Source organism: Neofelis nebulosa, chromosome 2, assembly GCF_028018385.1.
Source record: "Neofelis nebulosa isolate mNeoNeb1 chromosome 2, mNeoNeb1.pri, whole genome shotgun sequence".
In the NCBI taxonomy this organism is placed as follows: domain Eukaryota; kingdom Metazoa; phylum Chordata; class Mammalia; order Carnivora; family Felidae; genus Neofelis; species Neofelis nebulosa.
Window position 1 is genome coordinate 10,877,375 of NC_080783.1, and position 22,076 is coordinate 10,899,450.

The window sequence follows — 22,076 nt, forward strand, 5'->3', positions numbered from 1 at the left end:
TATCAAAAATGTGCTGAAAAATCAAACAGGGAGACTCTTAAGAATAAATAAACTTACAGGGATTAATATAATACCATTTCCCAATTTAATATCGAGTGCTCAATGTTATGCGAACACTGCATTACTGGTTTGTGAAAATAACCCCATTTAACCACTGGAACAGTTCTGTGACAAAGCTTCTACTATAATCTGCATTTCACAGATGAGGAAACCAAATCTTAGAGAGGCTTCAGTAATGTGCCCAATTCCATGCAGGTAGTAAGTGCTAGAGTGGAAACCTGAACCTGGGTTTTTCAAATGCCAGAGCACTGGGCTTTGGCTGCATTAAGACTCATTTAGATGTCATGGTCATAGAAGCAGAGGATTTGATGGAATAGGAAAGATCACAGTGGGCAAGAACATGGTTTGGTGCTAAGAGAGGCAAGTCAAATCTCAGCTCAGTTATTGACGAGCAATATAACCTTGGATTATATTATGTTAACCTCTGATCCATGATTTCTCATCTATAAAAGGGGCATAATTAAAAGGTTATGTAAAATACTTCCTAGAGCTCTAAGCACCCACCATGCAGTAAATGATGGTAATTTGTGTTCAAAGTAACATAGAAAAGATGTCCAGGTGCTTTGGTGGAAGAACAGAAATACTTGGGAGCTGAGGTGGTTACTGTCATTTATATTCTGGATGTACCTGAACTAAAGTCTAGATGCAGCAGAACGCAGCAACGTACCTAAGGTGTTTTGACCATCCAAACACATATACACGTAAGGCTTTGTTTTAGAAACAAAGAATTTAGGAATACTTCAATAGGACTCATCTTACAGTCTTCACATATAAATACATATTCACGCAACACTAGCTTAGCAACAGTGATGTGATCTTTTTGCCTTACATTAAAATAGTCTTTTAGCAAACACCATTTGCAAGACATATGTCTTGAAAATTTTCCTGATAGCCCTCATTAGCAAAAAGAAAAAATAAGGGAGCTAAGCTATCATGCTGTCTTGTTTGATCCTCTTTTCTGAACAAGAAGATATCATTTTAAAGTGATTTATTGGGGTCTTGGTGAAGCTTGAGATTGTGAAACAGCTTTTTAAGGCCCGAAGATAATAAACCCTACAGTATGATTAAGTTCATGAGGACATTACTTGCTATCACCTCTTTTCTTGGAGATAATATATGGGTTTGCAAAGCACAATATCTGACACTCGGGAGATTAAGTATATTTATTTTATATATATATAATTACCAGTAACACTATATTCCACAGTATATCCCTTTTCTTATATAAGGAATTTTATTATCTAATTGTCTCTTCTGTTGTAATCTACTAATTTTGCACAATATCTACCTATGATGAGGTTGATGTTGTACTGGACATATCTTACGGATTTGAGGATTGCCTGAATAAAAAAGTCTCTATTGCATGCTTTATAGTCTATAATTTTTCAGGATAAAAGATTTCAGCCCAACTAGTCCTGAAAAATAGAGAGATTACTCATCATTGGTGTTTACAAATTGTATCCTAAATGAATTAATTATGCTATAATCATGTGTATCTTTTTTGGTTTTTGTTTTTAAGTTTATTTATTTTGAGAGAGAGAGAGAGAGAGAGAGAGAGGAAGAGAGAGACAGAATCCCAAGCAGACTTTGCACTGCCAGTGTGAGGCCCGGTGTGGGGCTCCTTCTCACAAACTGCAAGGTTTGACCCAAGTTCAAGAATCGACATTTAATTGACTGAGCTACCCAGGTGCCCCTGTTTTTGATTTTTTAATAATCAAGATTAGATTAGAATATAACTAATTTGAAACCACTGTTTCTGCTAAGAATAGTGTTTTATGATTAATAATGTAATTAATTCTTAATATGATTATATTATTAGTATATTAGTATATTATATTATAGTATATAGTATATAGTATATAGTATAATATATTAGTATATTAGTATATTATAATATAATATATAATTATAATATATATGATTATATATTATTATAATATATATGATTATATATATTATAATATATATGATTATATATTATTAATATAATTATATTAGTATATATTATAATATATACTAATATACTATAATATATACTAATATATAATATATACTAATATACTAATATAATATATACTAATATATACTAATATACTAATATACTATATAATATATACTAATATATAATATATACTAATATAATATAGTATATATAATATATACTAATATATACTAATATACTAATACATATATACTAATATATACTAATATAATATATACTAATAATATATACTAATACTAATAATATATATACTAATATAATATATATTATAATATATACTAATACTAATTATATTATGATATATACTAATATATAATCATAATATAGTATAATTACAATATAATATAATATAATATAATATATAATTACAATATAATATTTAATATAATATAAATATAATGTTAATTATAGTATTAATAATATAATCAATAATTAATAACTTGTTTATTATTAATAATAAATTCCTGTTTTTATTCTGTTTATTATCATTTACTAGTACCCAGACTTAGATCTGCAGCAGCATTTTCAGTGAACTGAGAGCAAAAATGATAGCGAAGGCACCTCAACTATCTGTTCCTAAAAAGAAATATTCTTCATTCTTATATAATCTACCAAAGTTTTTTATCATATTGTTAAAATGTTCTTTCTTTGAAGAATGATGGTGAGAACAGAGGTAGGAATTTTTCGTAAATGTTCTTATTTGGAAAAATAAAAGGATGGCCACTTTATAATCTTATTGTTCTTTTTATTGTTATTTTACTGATCCAAGGGATGGGAAAGTCTGAAATTTTCCATTCTGTAGTTACTAGGTTGCTTTTAAATATTGAAACAGGACATATAACAGTGTTTCTAAATATTTTCAAAATTTGGATAGTTGTTTCCTCTGATAAGCTTACTGAAGTCTTACAGAATCAAGGAGGACTTTGCTGGTCTTTCACCCACTAATAAACTGGTGATGTATTTAATTTGTATGGATGACATGATAAAATCATGCTCTGATGTCTCCAACCTAGAAAGGAAAAACATGGGTACAGAAGCAAAAAAACAAAAAACAGAAGAAAGAAAAACCAAACTTCATACCTAGGCAATAAAACCGGAGACTGAGTGAAAGAAGAATACAAGAGTATACACTGTAAACAAAAACTTTTTCACCAAACATTTACTAAAATTGCAAGACGGATTTTATTTGAGCTACTGCAGTTGGGGAGAAAGACATGAATATAGAACTGAGCTTAACTCCAAATGCAAGATTTATAACCAATTTATAAATGGGGATTTATAACCAATGGGCAGAGTAAGGGGGTCGGCGGATGGACATACCTATCAAGGGTGAGGGATGGGGGAAGATATCAAGGGTGGAGGGATTTCCACTAAAGTGACTTAGGATTCCTTGCTAAGACTGGGTTCAGTGGGCCAGGGGTAGGGCTGCAAGTCAAGGTCATGATCTAGTTGACAAGAAGACTCAGAGTAGCCTAATTAAAGTTTGGTCAGCAAGAGAGCCCTCGGTAATAAATTGGTCAGAAGAGGAGGGTAAGAGAACCTAACGTATCATGTGATTTTTTAAAATAAATCGGTTTTGGAAAGACTTATCGAAACCTCTGAGCATCACGGAAGAGTTAATCTCTTTGTCTGAAAGTAAACTAAGGACATTCACTCGAGCACAGTTTCATTTTGAACCACGTGCAGGTGTATTTGAAAGTCCTCTACATTCTTAGTGGTAGTATGTCTTTAAGTTGATTTTTTTAATTTTCTTTTTAATGCTTATTTATTTTTGAGAGCCAGAGAGAGGGTCAGAGCACAAGCGGGTGTAGGACAGAGAGAGGGAGAGACACAGAATCCGAAGCAGGCTCCAGGTTCTGAGCTGTCAGCAAAGAGCCCGAAGTGGGGCTCGAACCCACGAACCGTGAGATCACGACCTGAGCCGAAGTCGGACGCTTAACCGACTGAGCCACCCAGGTGCCCTGTCTTTAAGTTGATTGTAATGAGACCAACCAATTCCTTTCTAAAGATCTCTTCTGATGGATGTGAGTTTTTATGGTTTTTTTTTTTCCAGTGTCGAGATTAAAGGGTTTAGTACAAAGCTCAAGAGTAAATATCCTTAATAGGATGGAGACAATCAAAGGAACTGTAATTACTACATCTTATTGAAAACATTCTGTAAGTGGGGAGGAGATGAGAACAAATCTTACCTTTTAGAATCTGCTAAATTTATTTCAACTTTACACTGTGTTTACTTGACATTTGAGCCACAATAGCGGTGGGATCCTTTTCCATTAGAACTATCCTGGGAAATTCTTTCATGATCTGCTCAGATGTGGCTTATCTCACCATCTGTCACCACTGCAGAAAATTTAGCGTTGAATTCAAACACTCTTTTGTGCATAATCTTTTGATGTCAAGCAGGATGCTCAGAAAGATAAGAACAGACAACAGGAATAAGTACTAATCCAGGGTTCACCACTGCCTGGCACTGTTCTAGGTCCTAACGGGTCCCTGTTCTTTTCAGTATTTACAGCCTAAAGGGGAAACAGGCAAACATTTCAAAATTATATGCCATTTGACAAGCGTTGTAACGAGACATGGTGGGGGTGCTGTTGGAACACACAAGAAGAGTGTCTGTCCCACTTCTTGGGTTAGGGTATTGGTGGAAATATGGGGAGTGGTAGAGTGTTGAGGTGTGTTTGTGTGTGCATGAGGCATTGGAGATATGTTGGTGGAGGGAGGGGAGAGGAGGGGCGCAAGAGGTGATTTATAAACAGAGACCCAAACGATAGAGCGGGTATTATTCAGGAGGAAGGAGGGGGCCTGGGAAGGGTGTGCCTAAAAGAAGACACATTATGTGCCAGGATCTGAGGGGAAAAGGGAATAGGTATGTAATTTAGTATGTCAGATAAATGGTTCTCAAACTGTAATGGGCATATGAATCACCCAAGTTTAATGTTAAAATGCAGATTCTGATTCAGTAGTTCTAGGGAGGGACCTGCATTGCTGGGTATCTTAATAAGCTCCTAAGCGATATCAGACCTGCTGGCTCACAGACCAAACTTTGAGTAGTGACAAAGTTGATTTCCAGTAACCGGACACTTCTTTCTCTCTGGAGAAGTAACCGAATATTCCCTTAACCATTTTCACTCCTGATGATGACCTACTTAATCACACTGCATGAACCCTTAATGATGGCAGTGTGGTGGCAACTCAGCACCTCATTCATATATGACATCTGTAAGGGAGCCGATTTCTCTTCCCATAATATTTTTAAAATCACTGCTTCCGATTCTGCTTTTATACCTTCTTATCCACCTTGATCTACCTCCTCGTGGAAACACATTTAGCAGTTTCAGCATGAGACCAGCCTGAAAGGATGTGCTTAATAAATATTATCAATGTTTGTCAAAATCAAAGAAAATGTCCCGGGGAAGACCTTGCAGCCTTCCCCATTAGGAGCAACTTATAAGTCTGTCCTGTATCTCGACAGCCATTCTTTTAATGTCAACTTGAATTCACTTTAATAAGGGCATGAGTTTCATGTGTCTGTCTCTGCCTCATCCTGTAGCAGCCAATGTTCTGCGGCTCTCGAGACCAGGGACAATATCTTTGAAAATACTCTCAAATTTCCATCGCCATCCCAAAGGCATGGAAGCAGATTGGGCTGCGTGGTAACGTCACTTACTGGGAATTCACACCCGTGTCACATGCTTGAAACGAGAAGCCTCTCTACATGTAGTTTTGTGTGTTAGGCATCATCAAATTGATTTGGAATGCGTTTCTGGGGGCTAGAAGATGCATTCGGTTTAACTCTTGGTACCGTGGAACTGTGTCCCACTCGTCAGGGAATGCATAGATTTTACTCCCGCTAACGGGAGTCTACTGCCCTGTTTAATTCTCAAAATAACAAACAAACACACACACACACACATATATATTTAAAATACATTTCTTTATTTGTGTTATACAGACTTCACATTGGTACAAATGGAGTGAACCTCACAGGCAACCAACATTTTCCCAAATCCTTCCGTGCCTTCATTTCCAACTGGGATCTCACGTAATCTTAAAGGCAGATGGGCTTTCTTACCAAGATATATGTGGGTAGATTTGTCATTGTCTCCCCTTCCACTAGACTAACTCAGCAGTTCTTAAACTTTTTTATGCATAAAAATTATTATGTGCCTTGCCAGGGACACCTGGGTGGCTCAGTGGGTTAAGCGTCCAACTTCGGCTCAGGTCATGATCTTGTGGTCTGTGGGTTCGAGCCCTGTGTCAGGCTCTGTGCTGGCAGCTCGGAGCATGAAGCCTGCTTCAGATTCTGTGTGTGTATGTGTGTGTGTGTGTGTGTGTGTGTGTGTGTGTGCCCCTCCCCCACTCATGCTCTCTATCTCTGTCTCTCTCAAAAATAAGTAAACATATTTTTTTTTAAATTACTATTCACCTTTCTACTTGCAGGCAGATACAACATGCTTTATGCAGAAACAAGAAATTTCCTTGCGTGATCTTTTACTTTTTCCTATTAATCCTTATTTTGGACCTAACTCTCCATAAGTTTGATGTCATCCCCCTCTAGAGCAATCAGAGATTGTTGAAGCCCTTTTTCTACCCTGTTTTGTATTCAATCTGTGTCATCCTTACTTCTCAGCCTATTTCCTCCATACTCCTAGGCTGTTAACCCTGTAAAGAGAAATGGGAGATGTCCTAACATTGGAAAATGTGATTTCCTTGACTCACGAGCTGGTGCAGATCAAAATTAGCTTGGTCCACGGGCTTACCTTCCACATATAAGTGGTTTTGGAACCTAACAATGATAAACGTTTGGCATTCGGGTAATTCCTACGGCCAGGAAAGCATTCAGAGGGAGATCTGCAGCTAACTTTGAGGTACAGTCACCCTTAAGTGACAGCCAAAAAGTTATAGGTCCCCATTCTGAGAAATCTGTAAAAATAGGGCTGAAAGTTTGGGCTCTCCATATTTTACAAGTGATTTCCAGAGCTGGAAAGGACTGGAGATTTCACTCCCAATGTTCATTTGTAAGTGAAGGGACAGACCCAGATATGCTAAGCAGCAGAGTCCCTAAGGATCTAGAGCCTAGTACCTCACTCCTTTCTTCCTTCCATTGCCTTTTCCCAGTGAAGCAAAGATAATATGAGTGCTATCCTTTCATTTAAATTAAGCTCATTCTAGTCCTCAAGATGGCAACTATAAAACAGATTTTACTTGAATTATTCTGTGTAAGTTTTACCTAAACCTGTGATCCATTGTGTACATCATCAACAGTCATTAAAAAAAAAAAAAGCCATTCATAGTAATTTAGTGGAAATGCTAACAGACTATACTTATGTATTTTTGACTTATGTTTAATTGCAATGTAATGAAAATTGACTAATTTAGCACTTAAAACATGAGGATTATATATTAGTTAGAAATGCATTGTTTAACTGATCTTCTATTTGGTGCTTCTTTTAAGAGAAAATTTTTAAATGTTGGCCTGATAATTGCATAAATAATTATTAGATCATATTCCAAAAAAATGTTTATGATGAATTGTACATATTCTATGTGGTCAAGAACAACAAAAATAAAATGCCTACACTTCAGATATCCATACATTTTTTAAATCCCAAATTTTCATATTTTAGAAATCCTTAAGATCCAGAGAGCTTTTTGTATTTAAATTAGGTTGAATCCAAAATCTTCCAGAGTATCATGAAAACCAAGATTGGTAATAATTTCAACCAGACATAAGGGGAAGGAAGAGAAGTCTAGAACTTTGGAGGCAAAGAAGTTAAGATAATGCCCCAAACCCCAGAGATACAAAGAGATGAGGTGCATTTTCTTTTCTTCTTTTTTTTTTTTTAATGTTTATTTTTGAAAGCGAGAAAGAGAAAGACAGTGCGAGCAGGGGAGGGGCAGAGAGAGAGGGAGACACAGAATCCGAAGCAGGCTCCAGGCTCCGAGCTCTCGGCACAGAGCCCAACGCGGGGCTCGAACTCACGGACCGTGAGATCATGACCTGAGCTGAAGTCGGACGCTTCACTGACTGAGCCACCCAGATGCCCCATGATATGCATTTTCTAAAGACCACATTCTTTGCATGGTCCTGCCCTGCCTCCTGATTAAAATTATAAACTTTGAATTCTGGGCAGAAATAACGTGGCATTTCAAAAGCATTATCCGGGGTCTAAAACTGCTTGCTCAAGAAAAGCTAACGGTGCTAGAAGTCAGGCAGATGCACTGAGTCCATCTGGGCGCTGGGAGTCACTGGATTGCAGGTTCCTGTTCCCAAGGGGATAGTTCGCAGCGGCTCCAACTGCGGGAGGGAAGCCAGCAAAGCAGTGTCGGGGTCAGCAGGATTTGCAGTGCTGAGCGCCGCCCAAAAGATGATTTTTGTTAAACCACGTTGTGTGTCTTCTGTTCTGAGTATGGAGGAGACTCACTGGAATGTGTTCTCTTTTGTGTTTTTGGGGCACAAACAGCAACTTGGAGTCCCCACTGATGTACGAGGTCTGCGCACCACAGCAGGGCAGCACCAGCGGCGGCTGGCGAGGCGGCCTGGGGAGCTCCATCACAGCGTGTAAGAAGGTAACCTTGCCTAGCGCGGCTCTGTCTCCCGGATTGAACTTGAACGCTAGTGTAGTTTGACTCTCCAGGTACTTCTTCTAAAGCAGAGAAAAACATCAAAACGAACAACGGAATGGCCCACAGTTTGCTTGCCCGGATAACCTCTAATGCTGCTAAAAATGTAATGGGTGAAGAAGACGAAAAGACTCAAACAGTTCAGAAAATTCTCGAAAATTCTAAGCCCGCAGTGCCCCACCTATTATATGGAGCACCTAAGTCTGTATCTGAGAAGCATTCCTGGCTGCTATTTTCTCAAAGAGAAAGGTGTGCTTGGCTTATGTTATGAGGAGAAACAGAAATGCATTTCCTAGAATACAGACTCCAGAACTCATAAACAAATCTCGCTTTAAGTGCATTTGCTGAAAGTTGTCATTTGAACAACATAAATTCATCTACTTCTTTTTCCAGCCAATCCAACTTAAGGCCTTGAAACTTAAAGCGAAATGCCCAATTTCCCACCTAAAGCTTTTGTCACTATGTGATGCAGAATTCCAAAGGAGAATGTATGTGTTTCTTCTCATCCAGACTTAGAGGGTGTCACACTGGATTATTTCATTAATTGTTTCTTTAAAAACTTAAATTATTGGGGCATCTGGTGGCTCAGTCATTTGTGTCTGACTCTTGATTTCAGCTCAGGTCACGATCTCAAGGGCCGAGATCAAGCCCCACATCAGGGTCAGTGCTGGGAGTGGAGCCTGCTTAAGATTCTCTCTGTCCCTCTCTCTCTGCCCGGCCATTGCTCATTCTGTCTCTCTCTCTCAAAAAAAAAAGTTAAATTGGGGGCCCCTGGGTGGCTCAGTCGGTTAAGCGGCCGACTTTGGCTCAGGTCACGATCTCGCGGTCCGTGAGTTCGAGCCCCGCGTCGGGCTCTGTGCTGACAGCTCAGAGCCTGGAGCCTGTTTCAGATTCTGTGTCTCCCTCTCTCTGCCCCTCCCCCGTTCATGCTCTGTCTCTCTCTGTCTCAAAAATAAATAAACGTTAAAAAAAAATTAAAAAAAAAAAGTTAAATTGTAAAAAATACTTATAGGAATAATTCAAGACAAATTCTATTACTAAACATATTGTATAGATATATATTATTTATGCACACATACTCTACATTATGTATGCATATATGTATATTAATTGATTGATTACTATACCCAGTTAAGCAGCCTTATTTATTCTCTGCTTGTGTCGTGTTTGTATTGTTCTAAGTAACAAAGAAAATGACACATACCTGTGTTAGAGAACATAAGCTGATGATAGAAAAGTAGCATTAAACATAATTTTTCAAAAGTATTTGCACACATACATTCATAACCAGATATAAAAATAAACTGGTCTCATTAGTTCAAGGCTCTAATTACCACGTGTTATATGATCTATTATTCTTTCTCATACAATTCTCATAGAAGAGTCAGTGCTATAAATTTGCATTTTAATGCAGAAAACTGAGACACTATAATTCAAAATGATTTTGAGTTTCTTCTAAGAGAGGTCTTCAAGCCCTGGGTATGTTCTATTCAACTCTGTAACTCCAAATTATAATCTTCACCAGATGCTATACATTTCACAAGGCTAAATCATTTTTCATTTATTCTCATTTTTTAAAAAAATTTTTTTTTAACATTTATTTATTTTTGAGACAGAGAGAGACAGAGCATGAACAGGGGAGGGGCAGAGAGAGAGGGAGACACAGAATCTGAAACAAGCTCCAGGCTCTGAGCTGTCAGCACAGAGCCCGACGCGGGGCTCGAACTCACGGACCGTGAGATCATGACCTGAGCCGAAGTCGGATGCTTAACCAACCAAGCCACCCAGGCGCCCCTTATTCTCATTTTTAAATAACTCTATTTCTATTGATTAGAGCCCACATGGTATTTAAATTAAGGATTGAAAGAAGACTGCCTGAATTTGACACCCAGTTCAGTCATTACTAGTTGTGTTATCATGAGCAAATTACCTGACCTATTCATGCCTCAATTTGCTCATCAGAAAAAAGAAGGTGACAGCTGAGCACAAGTGAATTAATAGATATGAAATGTTTAGAACGGTGTCTGGCATATGGTAAGCACTCAAAATAAAGAGTGTTTATGAGTAATATTATCCTGCAGGAAATTTTTCAGTAAGTATGTGATGCCAGAAAAAAATTTAATATATACATGACCATGCTGAGAGAGTTGGTACCTTGTGATCTGTTATGTCAGCTATGTTTGTTTTCTGGAGATAGAGGCGGTCGTATTCATTTTTTATAAATCGTGTCTGGAAGGTACTAAATAGAGCGTTTTGGGGCTGAACATCTGTTCAAGAAATTAAAACCCAAACTCAATCATTTATTATATGTTTATATGTATACATATAATATATATGTATATATACAAATAGAATTTAAAGTTTTTTTTAAATGTTTATTTTTGAGAGGGAAAGAGGTTGCAAGCAGTGGGCAGACAGAGAGAGAGAGAGAGACAGAGAGAGAGAATCCCAAACAGGCTCCACACTGTCAGCACAGAGCCTGACACAGGACTCGATCTCACACCTGTGAGATCATGACCTGAGCCAAAATCGAGAGTTGGATGCTTAACCGACTGAGCCACCCAAGCGCCCCAAGAATTTAAAGGTTTAAATATAATCCTACTCATACCACCACCACTTCTAGAACTATTAGTAAGTTGAACCGTACGAAATTTCCTTTATTACAGATGAAAAATGATCAATTATAGGCAATTTCATATGGTCCAATGTAAATACATTCAAAATTCCGTTAGATCTTAGGGAGAGATACAAGAATAGATACATAGTCGGGGTCTAGTGTGGGAGACAATATCGGTTTTTCAGTTGAAAAAAAAAAACTAAGTAATTCACCAGTTAAATAATTATGTAGGATGACTACACAGTTTATAGCAAAAAGCAGAGAGAGACCTTTGGCCTGCAGCCGACCATAATCTCCAGAAAGAGAATCGGATCTTAGTTTAGACTTTGAAATACGGTCGAGATTTGAATGAGCGAAGGGAAGAGCCAAGCAAATTTATTTAGGAAGGGTTGCTACAAATGAATGCAGAAGAAGTCAACCCCTTTGAGTCCCAGAATATATTTTTCTAATGTTGTGGTCCATTCCTTTCATTTTAAATACTCTCTTCCATTTACACAATAATTGCATTTAAAGGCAGTTTAAGTAGCCGTGAATATGCCGCATGGTATATGCCTTGTAGGCTCTAGTCGTTCCATTTCCCCCTCAAAGAGTAGCTCACTGTTGTTTTCTTTTTACATCTAGCACGTAGGCCCTCAATAAAAAGACATTGAATACTGAATGATTTCATGCCTTTATTCTATTGTATATAACTGCAAGCCGATTTAAGTGATCATTGATCAATCTGGGGGGAAAAGAGCTTGTTAATCACAGGCAATGGGTCTAGGTAAGTGAGACTATAAATGCACACATAATGTATGTTCAAAGAGACAGAAAATACAAGCAGAGCTTTATCATAGAAATAGCAAGGCTGTCCAGCTGAATCACCACTGTTCACAGTCAATCAACCTTCAATAAGAGTACCATAGATCATTGAAATCTGTTGGTAATTCCCCAAACTGATTTTCTGTGATAGCCTCATCTTCTTCCCCATCAGATCTTCTTATCAGAACTGACATATTGCTAAATTAACTGGTGGAAGACAGGAAACAAGGGTCCAGAAGATGATGCATTAGTTGGATAATCAGCTTCTGAAAACTTGCAAAAGGACTGAGTCTCTCTCCTGAGTGTCTCATGAAATCCCTAAGGGTTGCAGGAATCCTGCCCACATGCAAATGCTTCCATTCCTCTTTGCTGTTGGGGAAATACAATTACTGGAGGCCACAGCTGTGGAAAAAGCCACAGCATCAGAAAAGAAAATGACTTTGGTGGACTTATTTGAAGGAGGAAATCCTTAAGGGATTGCCTTGCACCAGAGCTAAGATGATCATACCGCCCAGTCATGGTTTACATGTATTATCCTCGCATTAATAGACCCCGTTTTGTTCTCAGAAGTGCCCCGTGCGCAGTAAGTTACATGGTTATCCCAGCTTGAGCTTCGGAATGATCCTTTCTCTTTCTTTTCCCCTTCCTCTAAATACTAGGAAAGGTATCAAATAAATTCTCACCGAGGTATTAGTCATTGTGTAGGTTAATATAGTTGTACCAAATAAAATCTGTTTTTACTTAGCTACTGCTACAGCTAAACCAGTGTGATTGCCCCCGCCTTTAACTGGCCCTGGGAATCAAGCCTATTGAACCTGGACTTGACTTCAGAATTCTACCCATCTTGAAGCTCCAAGCAGACACTACCGATCCATCCAAGTTGGAATGTGAGATAGCCTCTGTGTCACCATAATTTACTGAGCTCCAAACGCTGGGAAAGTTTTAATGTATGCAGTGTGATACTCCAAAATAATGCATCGAAAATGATGGAATTTCGGGGCACCTGGGTGGCTCAGTCAGTTAAGCATCCAACTTCCGCTCAGGTCATGATCTCACGGCTCATGAGTTCAAGCCCCCACGTCAGGCTCTGTGCTGACAGCTCTGAGCCTGGAGCCTGCTTCAGATTCTGTGTCTCCTTCTCTCTCTGTGCCCCTCCCTGGCTTGTTCTCTCTCTCTCTCTCTCTCTCTCTCTCTCTCTCTCTCTCTCTCTCTCAAATAGATGAATATTTAAAAAAATAAATAAAAGGATGGAATTTCAAAATATTGCAGGAACAAAATGGGAGAGAAAGAGTAGCTGGTGGAAAGTGAATAATAGAGCCCTCTGTAGTACCTCTTGAATCTTACCTCATATAGATCTTGCCCGATGTTCCCCGTTCTCATAGGACCAATCCTTCTTATAAGACAAATACAATCATCATTGTTAGACTGAATCATAGGGATTTCCATTAAGTGAGCTAAGTGATTATAAATGTTATCCTTTTATATCTAGCAGACACTAAGTGAAATGCTTTTATGTTGTTTTTATAATAAATAAATATCCGCTTTCTCTAGAAGGCAAGTAGGATCCCAAGTAACAAAGCTGGACTTAGAATCTAAACATCTGAGTCAGATTCCAGATTTCCCTTTTAGTGTGTGATCTTAGGCCAGTGACATAACTTCCCTGACTCAGATGTCCTGGGGTTGGTATGACGTTTATATGCAAAAAGGTTTGTGTAAGTTCTTGGCACACAAAGTTGACGCTCAATCTGTATTAGTTGATTCCAAATAAACAATCTTTCCACAGGGGGAAAATTATTTAAATAGAATTTTAAAACTAACCTGAGGTAGTATCCATGGTCCCCCTGTTACATTGAATTTCTGCTGGGTTTTCTTCTACTTTGAAAGCATTACACTCAATGTCACATTTCCACAGTAGCTGGACATTTTCAATCCTCACTTCACTTCCTGGACTGAAGATTTGCTCCTTGGGCTGTAGTGGAATCAAGCCTCTTGTATAGGATCCATGTGGCAAAAGAATTGTTGGGGAGAAATCGACACCCCAAGTTCCTTCTCTTTTTATGTCATGTTAATTAAATCCACACTAAACCTAGACTAACCCAAGGCTACAGACTGAAAACATTTCAGGTTCCCAAAGGTAGAGTTTGATCTTCATAGGATATCTGATCATCTCTTTGAAGCTTCAAGAGCATTCTTTGCCATGACAGGCCTCCTTGAAGGTGACTTTAATTTGTCGTCAACAGTAGCATAGAAACCTCCGAAGAATTGGCGGAATGGATGTCCCGGGCAACTTCATCTTATTCTGTAAAATACACTTTCATCTAAGCTCATCTCAGTTTGACGACATGTAATTAACGAAAGCAATTCGATTAATGTGTGCAGGCGCAGACTCGCAAATTGGGAGGCTTTTTCAGAATCTGATCTGTATCTCCAAAGACACTTTTATTGGTCAGGATTGTCTTGCTCTGGGCCAAAAGCCCCAGTAGTATTTCCAGGAAGTGCATGACAGAAAACGGCTATAATATGCTGTGTTTCTAGAAGCTGATTTCTTACAGAAAGGAAGGGCTTTAAAAATGTAAATATGCAAATAAGATTCAAAACAAAATCAGCATAATTGGGTGTGCTCACCTTTCTGCAGAAGGAAGATACTAGGCTTTTTGCCCCGGAGTATACAGCACTCACAGCTTTATAAATACTCTCTTCTCATCATGCAGCCTGGCAATGGTCTCCAGACCCAGCTCTTTAGACCAGAATGGTCTGAATTTTGTCACATGGCCTAGGTGTCCTGTTTTATCACCATTCTGCAGGAGTAATCAGAGGCACTGAAGAAATAAGGAGGTTTTTAAGAAAATAAATGCAGAATTGTGTTACTAAAAGTGATATTTGAAGAAAGCTTTAGAACTTCATAGTTCTGAAAAGAATTCCTTAGAGCAAAGGGAGACAGGAATCTAGGATGCCAGAAGGAGCACAGGTGATGTGCCCCAGGGGGTGGGGCAGGGAGAGGAGGGGCGGAACCTGCACACAGACAGTGGGAGGAGAGACACGTGGGGAAGTCAAGATCAGGAGTGAGAGTTAAACAGAACCGTGAACGCCGTCTGTTTAAGCGGGAACATCCGTGAGCTGTGGTATCATTGAGGTCACTGGGAAGAAGAGCTTGGAGACAAAGTAGCAGAAGACGTGCATGCGTTCAGATTCAGCCAGTTCCATCTACAGAGCCAGCCACAAAATTCCCTCGGGGAGTCATTTCACTAAACACCTAAGGAAGCTTCTGAGTGCATTGACATCTCCGAGGCCATAGTTGCACTGAGGCCAGAATGCAGATAATGAGGGCCCTGGTGGCACTAATTTCCTCTGCCTTCAACGAAAACATGCCATTGGAAAATGTCAGTTCAGTAATCCTATGTGGGAGACTTTGTTCAAAACTATCAATTATGGCTTATTTTGCAGTTTGAAGGTGATTCAGCTTCCTATTCCAAAATCAGTATGTTTGAAGACTTCTATTCAGGACTCCACACCACCTCTCTCTGCCCTCTGGCAATGGTCCCACAGTGCTTACGATTCCAACATGCTAGTCTTGCTCTGTCCTCTTCCGCTAGGTTCCTTGAGCATCCTTTCTGCTATGTGTGAAGAACTCCTGGAAGGATCTTGCAATGCCTTTTCTTTTCTCTCTTTTTTTCGAGCAAAAAGTAGGACTCTGAAACCCTAAAATAGCTTAGAACATTTTGTGGAGTTGGGGATGATGCTATGCGATGGGAACCAGGGAAGTGATTTTTTTTTCCCAATTCTTCCAATTTCCCCCAAACCTGTACATTACGTATTAAATATCTGTCTACAAAAATGCAAGGGATCTAACGTTTTAAAAAATATCTACTCTGTCATTCAAAATGTTTTTCCTTTCTATATTTGGGTGTTTAAAAGACCCGCCACCCTTCCTCCCTACCACTCAAGCCTTAAGGCTTGCTCTCTTTTCCTGTCAGTCTCCCATCTAAGCCACCCTCTTGATTTTGGAGTCTGGAGTAGATACTGCATTCGCCATCAGCCCTAACAGCTTCCACCTTTCCTGTATCTTATCAGGCTTGCCCTTCTGATTGAAGTGCCCACTGTCACTTCTGGCGGTGTCAGAGCAGGAAGGAAGGATATGACTCAGATAAATTGGAACAGCCCTCTGAGGATGCCTTTTGGTTCATGAATCCCTGACAAGGAGCCCCCCATTTGGGTGTTTGTAGTTAGGAGGCCTTTTGAAAGTTAGACCCACCCTGAAAGACGCACATAAGGGCTCATACTCTACAGGAGGGAGAGCATCCAAGAAGCGGGTGTCTCCCTTAGCAAATTACATGGCCATCAGCTTACATATTGAAAGGTAGATGCTTCCAATAGCTTTTTTCAAATAGGAGAAGAGTCAAGAAATGACAGTTTTCCCTTTCTTATAATTGCCAAAGGCCAAAGGCATGCAACAACTGTCAAGGAACACATGGCCACTGAATCCACTGTCCCTTTGACCAATGGCAAATTTTGCACGATCCACACTTTGCAAACCTACACAAAATAATCCCAAATGAATGGTAACCCTTGATGCGTATCTTACATTTTCCGGCATACTTGTTATTCTTGTATTTTGCTTCTCCTAACATTAAAAATCACGTTCCCCTCACAGATCATATCAACATTACAGCATTATACTGCTTCTAAATAGCAATTAAATAGCAATCAGCTGTCCTCTATTTATATGTCTCATTTTATTCGGTTTAAAACATTGCTGACCATTCATAAATTATACTATATTTGCATTTCCTGAGTATATCTGTTTCTGTAACTCTTGCGTTTTATACTTGAGACTCAAACTCGGTTATCACTTTCATGCAGAAAAAGCTCTGATCAACTTTCAAAGCATTCTTCAGCCAGCTGACATCTGTGTGATGTGGCAAAAGGAAACAAGAATGGTTTGATATTTCTGAATTGTCTTCTGTGCTCTTATCCCATTCTGTGACTGCATTGAGATACAGTGTGGTTTCCAGGATACAAGTAATTGTGCGGCCCAAGAAAAGCAGGAAGATGTCCAAAACTGTTCCTGAGGCTCTGTGTCATTTGTTTCTTGCCACATTAGGATGCACTGTGGCCAAGGTCAATACAAGGGTCTCTAAATTCCACACACGGGAACACGAATTTCAGATAAGAGAGCCTTTCTGTTCAAGAGAAATCTCCATTTTATACTCAGATAGTTTCATCCATGCGTGACACTTATCAGAGACAGATGTTCCATAAATCAGTATATTCCATGTTTATTTATCAGAAGCAAGTTTAGTTAGGCCAGGTACCCATTGCTAAAAGCCTTACATAGGTAAGGACCGTCTGCTATGAAAACACAGTGTATCTGGAGGCCAGTCCTTAGTATATTTATGACAACGTTGCCTTCTTTCTTATCTGGAGGTAATCCCTCCCGCCCCCTCCACCGTAAAGACAGAGAACGGGTTGCAGATCCCTTGCTTAACCATTATCTTCCCAGCCTTCCCAACCAACTATGCCTCTGGTCTGGTTCTTTCTAGGCACTTTCCTCCTCTGTAATGGAGGATTGTTTTGTTCCCGGACCTTAAAAAGCTCCCTTATTTTCCAATACTTTCAAAATAATTGTTGACCAAGAAGAAGAGGCTGTCAAGCAACCAGAAGCATTTATTTGGGGCCTTAGACACAGAGTGGACTGAAATTAAGAGAGCACTCTGAATTGCAAGAGGGGCGTACAGGCTTATTAAAGACAAAAGGCACCAGATTGCATAACTTGTTTTGAAGGAATTATGATTGGTGCTGACAAAGCCAAACTGACTGAGGCAGGATTGGCCATGTAGCCAGCAGGTGTTTCATTATCTCTATTTCAGTCCAAAGTAGAAGGATGTATTTCAGGAGGTCGTACAGTTGCGATTGACAAAAGTTGGACGTTCACGGTGTTCCCAGAATTGAAACAGGAGTTGGGCATCTGCCTACCTCGTACTCCGTGTCCTCCCCACCCTACTTTGAAATGACACCGTTAGCAATGTTTACTTCACTTTGGAATTTTCTTCCACATAATCAATTACGAGACTTCCGAATTGTAACAGGTGTCAATGGAATCCATGCAAGAATGCGTCACACCTAACCAAACAGTAATCATATTACAAAATGTGTCCAACCAACAGGAAAACATCCTTTGGAAACATTTTCTTGTTTTGTCATAGGACACTAAACAGACATGAACTCAGGCAGCCAGCCACTAGAATCATCATTAAAAGGAAAATGTTATCTTATCATTTAATTAAACCTTCAGTAACAGAAGACTGAACCAATTGAGTTTTTTATGCTAGTATTTTTGTTTCTTTCACAGAAGCTTTACGTCCAGTTTGTATATTGTTTCTTCCTGGGATTTCAGTGTGCTTGAAATAACATTATGGTTTCCCTGTGAAATAATGGAAAGGCATTATTTCTCAGAGTGGAAAACAAAAAATTACAGAATTCTCAGAAAGTGTGCTAAAGCACAGATTAAATAACATGAAATTACATGTGTAAACTTACACAAAATTTTCTGACCTTGTGTGCGTGTGCGTGTGTGTGTGTGTGTGTGTGTGTATGAGTGTTAGACTTAAACGCTACTTAAAGCCAGTGACTAAACATTCCAAAAATATAATGAAACACCTTTGTGGAATCTTAGAGTGCTTCAAGACATTACAGAATGTGTGGCCAAGCTCAGCACTGGATTTCTTGTCAGTGCAAAAGCAAAACGTTTCTTTCTCTTCGCTTTTCTCGCTGCTTACTCTGCACGGCCGTTATGGTCTCTCTGCTGTTCTTTGAGTACAACCAGCAAACTCCTGCCTTGAGCCTTTGTTTTTGCCGATGTTCTCTGCCTGGGATGCTCTTCCCCCAGAAGGATATGTGGCTGGCGCCTCATTTCATTCAGATCTCGGCCCACTGTCACCCTCAGAGAAGCCTGCCAGAAAATACTTTCCAAAATAGCGTCCCTTACTTCTTGATCCCTTTCTCTGGCTTTATGTATCCTCACAGTAGTTTTCATTGTGTCCTTCCATTTCTTTCTCTGTCTATAAAATTTATTTGATTACGGTCTGCCCTTCCCCAACAGAATGAGAACAAGACTGTCTGTTTTGTCTTTATTCTTGTCTCGTTCACCACCGAATGCCCGGTTAGTTAAGCAGCTCCTAGTGAAAACAGCAAGTGTTCTCCTACTGTGTTCTTTGCAGCATGATTTACAACAGCCAAGATATGGAAACAACATAAGTGTCCATCAGCGGATGGACGGATGGGTAAAGAAGATGCGGTGTATATACACACTGGAATACTCCTTAGCTGTAGAAAAGAAGGAAATCTTGCCATTCACAACATGGACGGACCTCCATGACAGTATGATGCTAAGTGACTAAATCAGACACAGAGAGACAAATACTAATATAATGTCACATTTCAGGTCACTGTACTATACCCTTCACGTAAATAGCGAACAGAGAGAGATGGAGAGATATAAATGTTGAAGGATCTATGCCCATACCCCAGGGGAGCTTAACAAATATGATATTATGCCATCACCTCCTGAACTCCCATGTCTATATACTTCTAACTGCCTTTCCCGTGGGATAAAAGCATCTTGTGAGGAACAAATTATATTTAAATTACAAAACAAGATGAAAAAAAAAATACCTCCAAGCCAGCAGGTGTTCAACAAGTAGTTGCTGAATGAATGAGTGAGCGAATGGACACTTGCTGTGGATGACATTGTCCTCGTCTTTGAGACGGCAATCGGAGTTAGCATCCGGTATAGTCCAATTCATGCTTTATGGTTTTATGAATAAGGTCTTCACCAGCGTAGAATCCAAGTGAAGAGTTTCATTTTAGAAGAATCTTAAAAAGGAAAAATACCCCATATCTTTACAAATTAAAGGGAAGATAAGCCATGACGAAATACCACTATGAACCTAGTAGAAGGTCCAAAATGAGTTTGAAGCGAATCTGACAACACCGGGTACTGATCAGGATACGCGGCAACACGGACTCTCACACCTTGCTGGTGGGAATGGAAAGTGGCAAATCCACCGTGGAAACTAGTTTACCAGTTTCTTACAAAGCGACCACACCACCTATCCATCTCTCCCAAGCAAAAGAAAACCTTAAAGTGTGACAAACCAGTAAGCCTATGTTTGTAGCAGCCTTATTTGTATTTACCAAAAACTAGAACCAACCCAAATGTTCTTCAGCGGGTAAATGTGTGTGTGTGTGTGTGTGTTTAATCTGTATGTGGGGCGCCTGGGGGCTCAGTTGGTTAAGCATCCGACTTTTGCTCAGGTCATGATCTCACGGTTCGTGAGTTCAAGCTGAGCTCCGTGCTGACAGCTCAGAGCCTGGAGCCTGCTTCCGATTCTGTGTCTCCCTCTCTCTCTGCCCCTCCCCCACTCGCACCTCTGTCTCTCCCTCTCTCTCACAAGTAAACAAACATTAAAAAAAAATTAAAAACGAATAGAAATCTGCATGCATCCATACAATGGAACACCACTCCATAGTAAAAGAAGTGCTGAACACACAACAACATGGATGAATCCCAAACACGTTAATTATGCCAAGTGAAAGGAACGGGTCACAAAAGGCTACATGCTAAATGATTCCACATACATGACATTCTAGAAAAGGCAACATTTTAGGGATAGAAATCACATCAGTGGCTGCCAGGGGCCAGGACTTAGGAGGCACTCGACTAAAAGGAGCAAAAGGAAATTTGGGGAGAGGGAAGGAGTTGAACAGTTGTTCTACATCTTGATTGGGATGGTGGTTACACAGTTCTGTGTGTTTTTTAAAACTCAGAGAACTTTACACACAAAAAAAGGGTGAATCCTTTTTTCTTTTTGCTGATTTTTAAAAAAAAATTTGTAATGTTTATTTATTTGAGAGAGAGAGACAGAGACAGAGTGCAAGCAGGGGAGGAGTAGAGAGAGAGGGAGACACAGACTCTGAAGCAAGTTCCAGGCTCTGAGCTCGCAGAGCAGAGCCTGATATGGGGCTCAAACTCACAAGCCAGAGGACCATGACCTGAGGCACAGTCGGACACGTAACCGACTGAGCCACCCAGGCGCCCCCCAAAAGGGTGAACCTTATAGGACCGTGATATCTCTATGAAGAAAACGTTATCTGCAGCAGAGATGCCATTGATTATACTGCGGAGCACATAGGTGACAGCATCTCTGAGTAGCTACCTTCATACTAATCAGCTGTTTGCCATCTCTCACTTACTGTGCAAATCTGATTGACCTACTCACATTAAAGTCTTCTTGTGCAAGAAACATTTAATTAGGTTTCTTAGAAAGAGTCTAGAACAGCAGTGGGAGCCTGGAGGTTCTTCTCTACATGATGCCCATGGCTCTTCCAATGGGCTTCCCTCGCTCCCTTTATTTTATAGGTCTTGCTTTTTCTTTCTTTCATGAAAATTGTATGTCACATTTGAAGGAATGATTTCTTGGGACAGTGTTTTTCATACTGTGACATGCTATTTTAAAAATGGTATTTGTTTGAAACCCTTGAGTAAGCAGAGGGCCAGGGGTGCTGGGCCTGGAATGTCCACCCCAGGCGCTGTCCAGCCTGCAGACAGCTGAAAGCATTGATGTCCTACTATTCCAGCACTCTTAAATTCTCTGAGTCTACTTGTTTGGAGGGGTTGATAAATCTGTGTTTTGAAGAAAGATGAGTCTTTTTTTTTTTTTTTTTTTTTTAAATTTTTTTTTTCAACATTTTTTATTTATTTTTGGGACAGAGAGAGACAGAGCATGAACGGGGGAGGGGCAGAGAGAGAGGGAGACACAGAATCGGAAGCAGGCTCCAGGCTCCGAGCCATCAGCCCAGAGCCTGACGCGGGGCTCGAACTCGCGGACCGCGAGATCGTGACCTGGCTGAAGTCGGACGCCCAACCGACTGCGCCACCCAGGCGCCCCAAGATGAGTCTTTTTTTATGTT

The 22,076-nt window shown here is 39.6% G+C and overlaps 1 protein-coding gene across 3 annotated transcripts in view; it reads left to right on the forward strand.

The window, feature by feature from the left end:
* Positions 1–22,076, forward strand: part of SPHKAP (SPHK1 interactor, AKAP domain containing) — a 161,064-nt gene that overhangs the window by 29,196 nt on the left and 109,792 nt on the right. For all 3 annotated transcript variants that reach the window (XM_058702387.1, XM_058702370.1, XM_058702379.1), the window contains exon 2: positions 8,530–8,635. In XM_058702387.1, the coding sequence (XP_058558370.1) occupies positions 8,530–8,635 (106 nt within the window). The remainder of the gene's footprint in view (positions 1–8,529; positions 8,636–22,076) is intronic.